At 37.2% G+C, this 15,405-nt stretch overlaps 1 protein-coding gene across 1 annotated transcript; it reads right to left on the bottom strand.

Moving 5' to 3' along the window:
- Window positions 1–3,086: 3,086 nt before the first annotated feature.
- LOC136690976 (FERM domain-containing protein 6) lies at window positions 3,087–14,743 on the bottom strand. The gene is made up of 13 exons (XM_066663144.1): window positions 14,675–14,743; window positions 13,079–13,157; window positions 12,704–12,793; window positions 12,318–12,378; window positions 12,031–12,211; window positions 9,772–9,927; window positions 9,526–9,591; window positions 8,625–8,693; window positions 7,666–7,813; window positions 7,099–7,245; window positions 6,122–6,244; window positions 4,571–4,593; window positions 3,087–3,415 (listed from the first exon to the last, which is right to left on the bottom strand). The coding sequence occupies exons 1-13, from the start codon at window positions 14,741–14,743 to the stop codon at window positions 3,305–3,307; spliced, it is 1,323 nt and encodes a 440-aa protein (XP_066519241.1). The 3' UTR covers window positions 3,087–3,304.
- Window positions 14,744–15,405: the final 662 nt, after the last annotated feature.

Raw genomic sequence — 15,405 nt, 5'->3', positions numbered from 1 at the left:
CAGGTGCTCCGGGTTCCTCCCACAGTCCAAAAACACACGTTGGTAGGTGGATTGGCGACTCGAAATTGTCTGTAGGTGTGAGTGAATGTGTGTTGCTCTGTGAAGGACTGGTGCCCCCTCCAGGGTGTATTCCCGCACTGCGCTCAATGATTCCAGGTAGGCTCTGGACCCCCCCGCGACCCTGAACTGGATAAGCGGTTACAGATAATGAATGAATGAATGTAGATTATTGTTGGAATGTCAATACACTGGAATAGGCTTAAATATGTTGTTCTTATTTAAAGGAATACTTTGTAAGAATTGCCTTTTTTTATTGTCTTCTTGGTTGCCCCTCATACTCTCTCTCTCTCTCTCTCTCTCTCTCTCTCTCTCTCTCTCAAACACTCACACACTTTTGTTACAATACTGTTAGCGTTTCCAGCATATTTAGACAGCAGTGTTTGCTAAGCGTTTGAACGTTGCCCCTGGAGAATGTGTGAAATCAAATATGATGTTGACTAAATGATAAAAGTTATGAATCACTAATAAACAGGACCATGCTATTACAAACACAGGTGTGGTACCCTGGCCTTTGATGGTACACTAGCCATTACAACCACACAGCAATCATCAGATTAGCATTGTCTGTTACTCTGAGTGCCACAACCCCCTTGCTTGACAACTAAACTGAGGTATTTCATTCAAATCCACATATATTTATTCTGCTCTTTAGCATATTTTACCATTTTGATGGTACATAAACAGCATTTTCAACATCTTATATTCTAATAATAATTTATGTTGATTTTCTGTTTTCCTTTCCAATACACACAAGCTTAATATAGCCACTACATTAATTTATGCTTACATGAGCTAATGGTGAAGGGCGATGGGTTCCCTCGGCCTGAAACAGCATATCAAATCTGAAACTAAATATCACCAAAGTGCTTAATCTAATTCAGAATGTTTTTTTTTCTCGGTCTAAACTGTAACAGTGTGGTTATTTCTGTTGACAGAAGCATGAAACTTACTTATTCACATCTTCCTGGTTGAAATGTTCCACTTTTGGGTGTAGCTGCTCAGCAAGTCCTTCATATCCATGATAATGAATGTCCTGGTAGATTCTCTGTTACGCCAAAAAAAAAATAAAAATAAAAAATCAAGTCTGACCTCTCAGCACAGCTTCTCTCTATCGTTCTCCAAATCAGTAGCCAAGTTACAAAAAGATATAATGTACGATGAACCATAGCTTTTATAGATAACAGCAGGCAAGCCTGTTACTCCTTTCTATTACCCTCAGTGGCTAATGGAAACTAATGGAAGAAAGTGATTCAGATTCCTGAGATGAGCAACAGTGTTGGGTTACATATTTAATATCCCATTATGGAACATGCTCATGCTGTAAAAGTACCATTAGGAAGTCAAGAAACAGGATGCATTGCAGTTATGTAATTATGCGGTTCTACAGACAATTAAAAAAAAAGTTATTTTGTTGCCACCATTACTGGCCTCATTACACAACAAAGCACCAGTAACTTTACAATACCTCTGAATGTGCCCTCTAATACTGGGACCAGGATGTTAGGAGCAGAATCACTAAAAGACCACTCAAAATAATACAATATAGCAAAAGTAATCTTTATTTATTTCTTTTTTTAGTTCTTTTTTTTAATGCAATTCACAAAATATAAATTATCAAATTGCTTTGAGGCCTTGAAAGAACCAGTTTATTTTGCATAGAGCAGGTCCCCATGTGGAAGTGCTCATGTTTAAAGCAGGTTTAGTGCAGAATCCCTAAGATGCTTGATCAAAGTGTCATTTGGGGAATTTGAAGGCCAGGGCAATGCCGTTATGTTATGCCATGCTCCTCTAACCAATCCTGCACAAAATGTGCCAGGAGGCAAGGCTTGCTAACATGCTGAATGAGTAAAACATTGCCTTTAATGGTACATACAAAATCTGAAAGATATTACATGTTACACGAAGCCAGGGCTTTTCCAGAAACCATTGTCCAAAGCATAACCATGGACAGAGATGTAATTTCAGCCCTGGTCTCTTGCATAGATCAAACCACTTCAATCACTAAAACTCAACCATAATCAAATGATCCAAACTCTGGACTAAACAAGATCAAGTAGTGTTCAGTTTCTTTGATCTTACATTGACTTTTGTATTTATATAATGAGCAGTAAACTCTTTATATGTATAAATAAAGTATGTTATTGACTGAAATAATGTGTTGATCAGTTGTCAGCAGTAATGAGGTGATTACATAGCACTATGTCTGACCACTCAAACACACGAATGCAACATCACACCATCAGTGTCATTACTGAGTATCATGCACCACCCAAATCATACCTGCTCTGCGGTGGTCCTGTGGGTGTCCATTGAAAACAGGGTGAAAGAGGGAAAATGGTGTATTCAAGCCAACAGATGGACTACAGTGTGTGATTGTAGAATAGCAAAGTGCTTCTGTATGGTCTGTGGAGCTGAGAGAATGGACTGTGAGTGTCAAAACAATGTGGCGGTCATATTGTTGTGGCTGATTGTTGATTGCTGTATTATCTAATAAACAGATGGAATGTTTTAGTGATTGCTTTATTTTAAAATGAGGTGAACAGTCATTTCAAGCTTAATATGTTTTTACAAAACATTTAACATTCATGGTTCTTCATAGAATTGGCTAGGGTTAGTGTTTTAAAGCACAGCATTACATTTAAACGGAGTGAAATAAAACATGGAATTTAGTCTCCTTGTAATGAGCAGGCCTTCTTGTTTATTTATTTATTTTATTTATCGTTACACTTATATAGCACTTGTCTAGATACCCAGGCATGTACAAAGACATTCTTGTGGGCAGGTGAGCAAGCTCCATCTAACATTTTAAAATGATGCCACGGGTTGAACTTTGGACACCCCTGCTGTAGGCTATGTGCTATGTATGGATGCTCTTTATATGAAAAACCAAGCCTTTTCAGCAGGTGTGACGCTTAAACAACACCCCCACCCGCCCTTCCCTTTGTTTTCGAGTACAGGAAACAAAAGGGTACAAATGAAGAAGTGATAGGACAGGATAAAAGGACAACTATCACATATCTGTGCAAAGAGAAGGGAGTTAGGGGGAGATAATATTTTACAGGAAAGAGACTAAAAAGAAGATAAAGACATACAAATTCTCTCAGGGGTAATTTGCTCAATGCTATTGGGATAAATCCCTTCATTTTCCTATAGTATTAGTAATGTATTCATTTTACTTTTAATCAGCTGTAGAATATTGCAAGTCTGAGCTTGCATTTTCAGATGGTGGCTGTTTGCTGGTTTGTTAGTGGAGTGACAAAATTTTTTCTGGAAAGTTGACTGAAGCTGAAAGAGGATGGTCTACAAATTCCCTGCACTGGTCCAGAGAGAGGCTGCATGTTCTCCAACTTAAAACCTACAAGTCATGAGAAACACAGCTTAAATTACACTTCTATAACTATATTATCAATAGCTATAAAAGTATGTTGTCATTCATTAACTGGGGGGTGGATGGAAAACAGTCTGGATGGGGCAGCAGAATACACACTCAGTCATTCATATCAATGGAAAATTTCACACAGCCAGTAAATTACCAACTTACTTGTTTTTATATTATAGGAGGAATCAGAAGTATATACATAGGACTCTGTTCTAATAGAAGTCTCTATTCTCTGAGCTCATTTGGCAAAAAAAAAACCTTTTATTTTAAGTACTATTTTATTATCTTCTAAAATATTATTTTATTAAGGCCCCATATTACTAACAAAATTCATTTTCTTTCTATGAAATTAGAGTTTACCCTTCTATGTAAACAAGGGCTTCGGCCAGGATATTCGGCAAATATTTGAACACTCAGAGAGTTGGTTGGTGTATTTTCTCATTAACAAAATCCGCTTCCGATCCCTGCTTTAATATCCCTATCTCCAGGCTGCACTGTGGCTTCGCTCACTACCTCTGCTCGCTAACCTGCTAATTAGCTCACTAACTAAGGGCACAGAGTATACAAAATTGAACCAGTTTGAGTGGAGGTGCTGTAATTTCAGGTACAAAGGGGACAAAATGAACTGTGGCATCGCCTCGCTTCGTTGTGTTGGAGTTTTAGTGAATGTGGTGGAATGTTTCCTTTATCGATAATCACAATTGATCCAAAAATATCAGAATCTCAAAATTAGAAACTGAATACATACCCAATGAAAAAATGTTTTAATACCCAAATATTTGTGGCCAGCACTATTGTTCAGAAAATCAGCTCCCAGCAAATATCCGAATATTCAGGGCCAGCCCTAGTGTAAACCCTGGCAAAATGTCAGCCCATAATATAAATATGTTTTCAAATTGTATTGCACTAAGAGAAAATGTTAAAACTCAGTTCCTTGAAAAGCTGTTTTCAGTGTTAACAAAAACTAACAGAACAGAACAAATGTAAAAAGTAAATGAATCTGAGCAAAAATTAATCCTATAAAATAAGAACATTTTCTGCCTTTACAGCTAAATTAGCTAAACAGCTAAAACACAAGCACTTCTCACTCATTTAAATGAACACCTGAGTACATGAATGCATGATACTTACTTGTTTCATTTCCGTTGTGATATCTAGGGAAAGAACGATTTTATATCAGGGATTTGCCCACATCATGCATTGTATTGGCAACACTTCATTTGAAATAATTATTGAAATTTTAAGTCAGTAATCACAGTGAACCTTTAGTGATTCATGAGGTAAAGGGGCTTCTTAAAATCCATTTGCTTCATCACTTAATACGTACACTTAAAAACTCTAGCAGTCCTGCTGTGTCTGATCCACTCATAACAGCACAACACAAACTAACACACCAACCTCAAGAATAAACAGATAGACTTACTGTAACTGTAGAACTAGAGTGCTCCTGTATGGACAGTGTAGCTGATAAAATGAACAATGGGCCTCATTCATGAAGCAGAACGAATTTGGGGTAAATCATTTTTCATAAATATCCGGATTCATCAAAATGTTCGTTGTCACTAACAACATTTACACCTGCTTCCGGAAACATTAAGTGTGCGTAATGTCCAAAAGATGCTGACCTTTAAATAAAAATGATTAAAAATGATAAAAATGCACAAAATAAATAAATAAATAATTTGTATTCATTAATGATATTATAATGAATATTAATTAATAATCAAACAATATTTCACCAAACAGTCCTCTTCCTAATACAGTCTGGTATTCAGAGCAAATTTCTTTTCAGACAGTCAGACAGTTACTTCCTGTGAATCATTACACACATGTAGTAACACACACCTAGTGTAAACGGCTGATACTGTGCTGCTGCAGGATTTAACAGGCAGAGCTCTACAGGTTTATAATTTAGCTGAGTAATATCTCGCTGGTTAGTTGAATATATAGATTCATTATTTTGTGTTTGTGCCACATTGTAGAGCCAGCTTTGAGAATGGTGTCTAGCACATCCCAAGCTGTTTCCGAACCTGTGCAGGAGCTGTCCATGCTCGGCTCCTTGGACACTGGAATGTTTACAGCATTCATTTTTAATTAGCATATTCTGTCTAATGCTACGCCATAAACTCCCATAAGTGAGCAGAAACATACATAGAATGAAACTAAATAGTGCAGATAAGTGATTCCTCTGTCCTAGCCCTTCCTTATTTGGTGGTCATTTGACATTCATGGGCCGAGATTATGGTAATAGTATGTTATTCCTTCCTGAACATTTGGTATTCATCAATATGCACAGATTCTATGAAAAAGCTGGGGGTTTCGGCAGCGTTCATGAATCTGGCAAAAAGTTTTGGGAATGTCCAATTACTCATATAGTATGTGCAGTTTGTTCGGTTTTGCATGAATGAGGCCCAATGAGTGTAGAATATTAGTGTGTAATTAGTAATATGAGAGTGTGGCCTTTTTATCTGTTGTACAGGTAGTATGTATTGACAAGAGGGCTTAAACCAATGTGACAGAGAGCTATAATATACACTATAATTTATAATTATAACACCATAAAGCATTGATTATAACATTATAAAGCATTCATGACAAGTAAAGGACAGAAATTTATAATTATAAGGTGTTGTTCCTTTGAGTTGAAGAATTGTTACTATAGCAGGCTTTGATTTCTCTCACCTATCCAGTGAGAAGCAGCCGTTAAAGGCTCATCTACAGACACTTCCTTTATGAGCTTTATGACCTCGTCGGGGTCATCAACCAACATCTCCTCTGGCTCATCCACGCACAGCTCCACCTCATCTGAAGCAGCACAAAAGAACAAGCAAATTAAATTGCTTATAAACACATGGTAGAGTGGGGTTCAGTTCCCAAGTATGTCTTAGTCAAACTATTGAGATGATGTTGAATTTATCCTAGAGCTGTCACATAGTTGAAGACAATGAAGAATGAATGACACTAAACTATCTTCTTCATCTCTTGTGTTTCCTGTGTTTGAAAAGTCTCAGTCCATGTCAGTACTATATTTAACATCACATGCTCTCTTTGTTTTTCCATTTCCTCAGATGTTGTCAGAACACTGAAACCACCTGAAGTGGGTGGGCTTTCCTGTTTCCAAGTCTGCAGATTGTAGTTTTGTCCTTGGTTATGGTTATCGCAGGTTTTACAGATTCTTTTCGTAATCATGTTTTCAGGGTGAATTTCTTTCAAATAAAAAAACCCTTGATGTAGGATTGCTGTGAAGATTTGATTGAATTCTGCAACAGGAGCATTGGTGAGGTCAGATGCTGATGTTTGAAGATTAGCTCTGGCTTACAAAACCACTCCATCAAATCTCAAAAGGTACAGGATGGTGCCTCATCATTCCAACAATCACAGTTCCACTGCTTTGTAGCTCTAGCTAATGGTTGACATTCAGAATGTTGACCTTAGTCTCACATACAGCTGCTCTGAAAAGCCTCATTCTACTGGTCAATGTGCATAGTTTCCACAGCTGTACACCATTTTCATTGGCGTTATTATTTTCACTTTGTTTTCTGACCCATCTTTTATTGCATTTACTGCAGTACAACTGTTTTATCTTTGCAATGTTTCAGCTGTGTACTACAAACAAACAGATGTATGTAGTGACATCCACCCTCACCCTTTGTTCTCACCGGTATATAAGATAGGCACAGCAGACCTCTCCTGGAGCTGTCTTAACTTTGCCAGATGGGATATTAATGGAGGAAGCTTTTCTTCACTGTCCTCTGTATCTAGATAAGTTCTGTCACTGATGCACACTTCTCTGTAATGTCTTCTCCCTGGACACAGGAAACCACAAACTGGTACGTGTTAAGATGGTGTGTATGAGAGCACACTATATACAGCTGTATGCTACATGTTTCTTTTTTGTGTGTGAAAGCAGGGTAAACATCTTCTACAGAGGACACGCACAGGTACACTTTCGAAAATAAATGTGCTACAAAGGCTTCATTGAGTGATACCTTAAAACCACTTCTGGTTCTATAAAAGAACCATGTTTGTTAAAAAGAAATGTGCGAGTATGAGGAACCTTTGAAAAGTTTGAAGGAACTTCAGTTGATGTAAAGGTTCTTCAACAATTTAAAATTTATTAGCAACAATGTGCGGTGAATTTCTGAATGGATGAATAATACAGTGTGTGTAGGCTTGCAGATGTTTTCTGTTTTCCTGAGAAGGGTGGAATGAGTGTTGGCTCTCACCTGCTGTGACTTGGGGCTTGTTGTTTAGGAGAAAACAATGTGTGTTACTCATATGTTTCAGCAGGTTTTGAGAATGTAGAAAAGAGCGAGTGTACAACACCAGCTTTGACCCAGGCAGTGTCTCTGACTTAATCTCAAACTTTCTGCCCTGTGAATGACAAAATATCAGCTTTATTCACACATACACGACTTGTTTCCAGTAAAATCCATTAAATACACACCAGCCCTCCAAAAAAAAAAAAAACTAATCTGCCTGAGGGCAACAAAAGCTTGGGCTTTAACACTTCACTCTCTAATTTAGTCCTCAGAATTTGTATCTTTCAGTGAAGACATTTACATACACAGCCACAAACCTGGGAGAGTAAGGACTTTCTTTGAAGCCTGCAGCCAATTTCCTATGCTTTTAACTGCTACTCTCACATAGCATCACCTGCGACTGAACCATGATCTCAGAATGATGGACCACATGCTTAGACTGTAAAGATGTTTTATAAAAGGCCCTTATATTAGAAGCTAATGCTAGTTTAGAAGCAAGGTATTTTGGTAAGATACCTTTTTTTACTTCTTTTCTCTAAGACATGGCCAGCTGTTACCTGTATTAAACATGCTCTAAAAATGCAGTGACACTAAAGGTTTTCAAATTTTCATTGTGACAAAAAAAGTCCCCAGACACTTGAAAAATGCCATGCTTAGAATAAGATGTTTTGTGCTGATTAGGTATTTTTCCCCAAGCTTTTAATATTTTACTTTTATTATAATTTCAATATTCTTATTAACTATGTTGTTTATTGTTTTTGTCTGTATATATTAACTGCTCATTAAATATAATGCATTTTGTTATTATACAGCATTTATTAAGGTGTTTCAAGCCTTTGCATACAATTTTCATCCCAAGCTTTTCACAAGCTTTAATTACAAGTGATTTGTTAAATGTGCATAGAATTTAGAATTAGATGTACCTGGAAGGTAATGCGATCTATGCTTGACCAGACAAGTTCAAATAAAAGCTGCTGTCGTCCCCTGACCATCTGAAGAAAAACATGAAAATAAGCAATAGACACAAACAATCTGAACACTAACTACAGATCCTATTTCCAGAATCGGAACAAAATGTAAATAAAATAATGCAATGATGTGCAAATCATTTAAATCCTATATTTAACTAAAAAAATTGCAAATACATTCATTTCACAAAGTTGGGGATAGGGACATGTAAAACTTTTCTTTTAACAGACCACTGGAAAGATTTGGGAACTAAGGAGACCACTTGCTGTAATCCTGAAAGTGAAATATTATCCCATTCTTGCTTGTTATAGGATTGCAGTTATTTAATACTTCAGGTATCTGTTATATTATATATATTTCAATTCATATTGTGCCAAGAGATCCTGGCCCAGAGATCCTGGATCTTTGGCATTCATGGACCTTAAGCTAGCTTGTCAAAACTTCACAGGATCATAGACACTATACCCACTGGGGAGGCATGTGCTTTTTGAAACGATCCAACTTACGGATTTTGAAAAAATTATTGTTAAAATTTGGAATGTTTCCCATAGGAGTACATTGTTCCACATTTCTCACAGCTCTAATTTGGTCAATTTTTTCAAGTTAGAAATGGCCCCATAGAGACAAAACAACCTTTTAATACCCTTTATTTAGAAGAAAAGCTGGCATCCACAACTACTGGAGCAGGTGTCCAACACAGCCTATAAAGTGTAAGTGTACGTTTATTTAAATTGATGTCATCTTTCCTGGAACACATGTTTAATTTTAACAAGGTTTCTGCTTGATCTGATCCATTTCTAAAGAATAATCCTTAAAACCTTAATTCTTTAGACTGAGCAGTTATTACTTTATTACCTCATATATGTGCAGTCCATTTAGAGCCAGACCCAGGAACACACTGGCTGTTTGGTCCTTTTTGCTCTGGAAATGGATAGAGAGGTGGGAAGGAGTGAGAAAGTAAATATAAATGGATCATGTGAAATTGTTTATCTGAACATGTTGGGGATTCGTTACCTCTTGATAAACTGTATTATCAATATACGTCAACTTACTGTTCAGTTTTAAGCCAATATTAACCTTGAAACTGCCATGTGGCCTGACCTTACTCATGCTGTAGAAATTAATGGGTATATCGTTAATTCTGCTGGCCTCCTGGATGAAGAGCAGTACAGCATCATGGACACACATTCCCAGCAGCTCTTTGTGCAGCACTGGAGTGTGTTGAACAACATAATCACTTCCACGCTTTGCCAAAATCTGAGAAAGAGAGAAATACTAGTATTTTTATCATTTCTTTCTTTTCAGGTACTGTTAATATACTTATTTATTTTTTATATCTATATAGTTTCATGTGTGCAGCAGGTAGTGTCGCAGTCACACAGCTCCAGGGACCTAGAGGTTGTGGGTTTGAGTCCTGCTCCGAGTAACTGTCTGTGAGGAGTTTTGTGTGTTCTCCCCGTGTCTGCGTGGGTTTCCTCCGGGTGCGCCGGTTACCTCTCACAATCAAAAAACACACGTTGGTAGGTGGATTGGCGGCTCAAAAGTGTCCGTAGGTGCGAGTGTGTGAGTGAATGTTTGAGTGTGTGTGTTGCCCTGTGAAGGACTGGCGCCCCCTCCAGGGTGTATTCCTGCATTGCGCCCAATGATTCCAGGTAGGCTCTGGACCCACCGTGACCCTGAACTGGATAAGCGGTTACAGATGATGGATGGATGGATGGATAGTTTCATGTGAATTTCTTCCTTAGCAGGAAGGGAAGACACGCAGAATAAGATTTTCATTGATATATGATAATAAGACCCTGAATCTTATTAAATAGTAGTATGCCTTCTGCAATAATTTTGTCAATCAGACGCAAGCTCAGAGTTGCTAAATGACAGTTGTTGTACATGTACAAAGACATTAGCTCATTATTGATTGCACTTTACAGATGGTTAAGAAGTGGGAAAAAATATGGTAATATTAATATATTCTCCATTAATTTGTTCAAGTTGTTATAAATAATTATTCTGTAACTGCACCTATAAATATTGTAATGTTAAGGTAATTCCCAATAAATAAAATTAGTTATGCGGGATTTAGAGAAAAATATTCATCCACTGCTTTGGTACAATACTATTAACGATAGTCCGATTGATAGCCTGCTGTTAGCTAACCCTAGGATCTTTGCCTACCTATTGTCTGTCAGGCGCTGGGGTGTAATCTGATGGAGTGGAAGATAAAGGAGCAGCAGGGGTGTTGCTTAATGCCTCTTCAATTAAATTTTCAGTCTCCCTTAAGAGTTCAGGGCAGCTGTGCGTGATCAATCTGTCTTGTCTTTACTGCACAATCTAGCCAATCAATCGGACTGGATCTGAGTGAGGCCCGCCCACTGATGGATGATAGGTGATGCTGACAGATTTAATTATTTCATGGGGCAAGGCTGCAAGACTCATGAAATAAATATATAAATAACTAAATCATTAATTAAATTTAAATAATACAATTATAAAATTATTCAAATCGTTATTAAATAAATCACCTAAAATGATTTAAGCTTTTATTTCAAATTTTAAATATTTAATTAAACATGTCATTAATTAATTCTCCTTTTAATTAATTATTTCTTTATTAATTTAATTGTATAACTTTGTCACAAAAACCCTTCATAGGTGTTCTGTATACACAACTTATTAATATGTTTTTAGATTTTTTTACATAAATTTGTATAGTTACTCATTCCAATATGGTTTTCTATAGCATGTGACATACTTTTAACCACACTCCACCTTAAATTTTTTGTATCAACACACAGGGCAAATCCTCCTCCTATTTTATTGTTCCTATTAATCTTAAATTGCTCATATCTGTTTTAATCTTAATTTTAAATAGCTCATATTATCAAGCCAAGTCCCAGACACAAATACTCCCTGATATTATTGATACTATTTTTCAACTTATTCTATAATAATAGATAATAATTTTGTTAGTCTCAGCACAGTGAATTTCTAACTAACGATGTTTGTACACGTAGATCGTAAGATATTAACATTATACTAGCTGTAAGAACAGATTAGTATTTAAACCCTGCTCTCTCTAGGGTTCGGGTAATGGTCAGATCAGTAAAAATGTAGGTTTAGGGTTTGATTCCCTGCTTAGACCTGATGACTAAGTTTGATTCCCTGCTCGGGTAAAGAACAGATGTTACCAGCTGGTGTGAGATGCAGGTACTCTGTCCGTACATCATATTGTAACTTACTATTTACACCCACAGTTACAGGTTAGGAACACAGCAGAAACCATTGAAAGAGTATATTACAGCACTACAACCATAAAGTAAACTTCTACCGATTTATTTATTTACATGTGCTCACTACACTTACCCAAGGAGGGAAATAGTCACATGGACTGAAGTAATGTTCCTTCCCCTCTGTCCAGTCTCCCAGGTCAGCTTGTAAGGCATAGGCGATGAGCTGGAAATACAGGCCTTCCTGATCATAACACTGCGAGGTCAGCACTCTGTTTTTCAGGTCAGCATAGTACAGACCAAGCACCTTCTCCTCTCTGACTCAGGAGAGAAACACAGACAAAGGGCTTCAGGAATGAGGAAAAAACTGTGAAGGAAAACTACAAAAACACAAAGAATATCCATTAGCCAACTTTCACTCACTGAATCAATCGGCCATTTCCTACAAAGTACTGTACTCTCAGATGTAGAACGATTCTCTCCTATCAATACAAGTAAAAGTGTGTTTATTACTGGGACACAGTAAATGTGTATTGTGTTTTATATTAAGTGTTTGTAGAGTGTGTAAGTATAATGCAAAAGTTCTGAGCAGCTTGGAGAACCAAAAAAGCAGAATCCATACATTTTGGATCAATGTTACTGATTATTTCTGAATATAAAATTAAATAAAAAAAACATGCGAAATATAAATACATTCTTTTTTTATCAAATTCATTTTTAATATATATTATAAACGACATAAACCACTCTGCTTTATAAATTAAGATTTCTTGATTATAGAGCTTTTGCTTCTCAAAACATTAGGCCTTTCGGCTTTACCTGTGATGACTTGTGTTTCCATGCTTTAGAGAAGTAGGTTCTTAGCTTGTCCTCCAGGTCTAGAAATAGGTGGTCATTATCTGAATCAGACACATTTAAAAATGAATTATGAGACAAGTCATCACCACATCTACATCAAAGAGTTCAACGAGTTTATTGTCATTTGCATTCACTACATTCACTATAATAAGAACGAATTTGTTGTGTATACACTTTTGGTAATGTCTCACAGTGGAGCAGTTCTTTATGTGGAAAGCACATTCCACTGTGATTACTCCGTGGGCATACTCAGCAGAATCTAACCCCCCCCCACCCCCCCACCCCCCCCCCCCCCCCCACACACACACACACACAAACACACTTACACAGGCCAAAGAGATGCAGTTCTTTAATGCTAAGTAGCTCAGACAGTTGGCTGATTATCTCCTGTCCCTGGCTTTTCAACTGCAACACATACAATATCAGAATGAGGTTATATATGTTTAGTATGCATTTAGTGAAAACATAAACTCTACAGCAGTTAAGGCAGTGTGTGATTTGTAAAATAAAACATCAAAGGCATGATCTTTCAGGTTTTATACTGTCAATTTAACCTTTATCTTCAAATCATCCAGGGAAGAGATACAAAATCTAGAAAAAGCCTAGAACTTTAGCAATAAAATGATAAAGGCTTGTCACGGCTTGGTAAGTGCATCATCAATCAACTCATTATCAAGACAGCACCATTCTGTATGTTACAGAATGCAGCCCTTCACTGAAAAACAGGTGGCATATTATGAAGCATATAACTGTGAAATTGAAGTAAGTTTGTGCAGGTGGATACTTGTAAAGCATAAGAATGACAAAAAGCATATGTTAATACGCTCATAAAATAGGATGACAGGGTTATTAATAGGTGAAAGTAGCAACAGGTCCATCTCAGTGTTGAATGTATAATCATTTTCAGGTTTTCTACTTTACACAGGTCATCAAACTTACCAGCCACTGCTGTTTCTGTTTGCATTTCACATACTCGTCCTATTTTGGGGATTTGTTGTTATAATACAAAAAATACTTAAGCATAACCCAACCCCTAACATTTATGATTATATTTCAGTATATAAAAATCTAACATCGCTTCTGTAAGTTAATAAGATTTTGGGCATGACATTTAAGGCTAGCCTTCTTTTCTCTGTTTTGTACAGACACACAAACACCCACATTTTTCCCCTTACCTACTCATTATCTGGAAGTCCCTGGGGTTTCTGAAAATCTCCTGACACCATGTGAATATTTCATGTATAGAGTTCTTTTTTTAAATAATGTTGCAACTCCTATTTGCATGTTATATAAGAAAGTATTTGGTTGTCTGTTTATGCATTCATATGTACATAAAAGAAAATTTGTTTTGTATGCGTTCTAAATACTGTATTTATTATAACTCTCCACACCTTTCCCCATAAATTAAGTTTAAAGTTTAATTCCTTTATTCATTTTCTTTAACCACTTTATCCGTTTCAGGGTCGTGGAGGGTCTGGAGTTTACACTGGATGCATCACTGGACATGAGGCAGGTACACACCACCGTTAGACCACCCATACATCACATTCACTCACACCTATGCTCAGAAATATAAATAAATAATATCACTGAAGTGGTACTTTTAGTTTGGTACGGAAATACAGTACATCAGTGGTAGAATTCCCTAGACCTCCTTCATGAACTCCAGGACTTTCATTCTGTTTTTTTTCTTTTTACAGTGTGTGGACAATTAATAGCCAATCCACCTACCAACATGGGTTTTTTTTTTTTGATTTTGCAAGGAAACCAGAGTGCCTGGAGGAAACCCACACAGACACTGTAAGAACACAAACTCCTTTTACAGACCCAAGGCAGAGTTTGACCCCAGTTGTCTACCAGGTGTGCCCCATGCCACCAAAGCTTTGAAAATGTTCATTAAAATATTTTAAGAATGAACTCACCCCCACAGTGATGTCCAGTTGTTTTTTGTTGGGTAAAACCACACACACAACTCTGGTCTGGCTGGTCATATTGTCCATAGCAGCACATTCTTTGATTCCACAGGCTACAATTTAAAGTGCTTCCTCCTTCTTCACTGAAGTTATGTGGTTTCTCACTCCCTGCAGCTTTTTCTCTTCCTCCTCTCTATTGCCCTCCCTATAAAAACATGCTCATGCATCTCCAGTGTGTCCAAAAGTGTGTTGATATCCCTTATAAATACTGAATTCAGCTGCTTTAAGGTCCACCCATTCTCCTAAGAACAGAATGATTGTTTCTGTGTAAAAGAAATTAAGGATCAGGCTACATCTTTCAGTATATTATAAAAACACAGGACTGTTGGGTTGGCGTTTGTGGCAAATTACTCTTCCAAAGTTTTAGAGAGCTATGTAGAAGTAAAGGAAATTTGCCTGTTTTGCTCCCCAAAAAAATCCCATTACACTTAAGAATTATTTTGCAATGGACTGCACTCTGAGTAACTACACAAACAATAGACAGAAGTTGTCACTGAATGCAGAATCCAACTTTACAATGTCCTTGTAGGACACTGAGGTGGTAAATCGCAGCAGCAGGTAGTGTTGCAGTCACACAGCTCCAGGGGCCTGGAGGTTGTGGGGTCGATTCCCGCTCCGGGTGACTGTCTGTGAGGAGTTGGTGTGTTCTCCCCGTGTCCGTGTGGGTTTCCTCCGGGTGC

The sequence above is a fragment of the Hoplias malabaricus genome, chromosome 3, assembly GCF_029633855.1.
Source record: "Hoplias malabaricus isolate fHopMal1 chromosome 3, fHopMal1.hap1, whole genome shotgun sequence".
Classification (NCBI taxonomy): Eukaryota; Metazoa; Chordata; class Actinopteri; order Characiformes; family Erythrinidae; genus Hoplias; species Hoplias malabaricus.
This window is presented reverse-complemented; position numbering and strand designations above follow the sequence as displayed.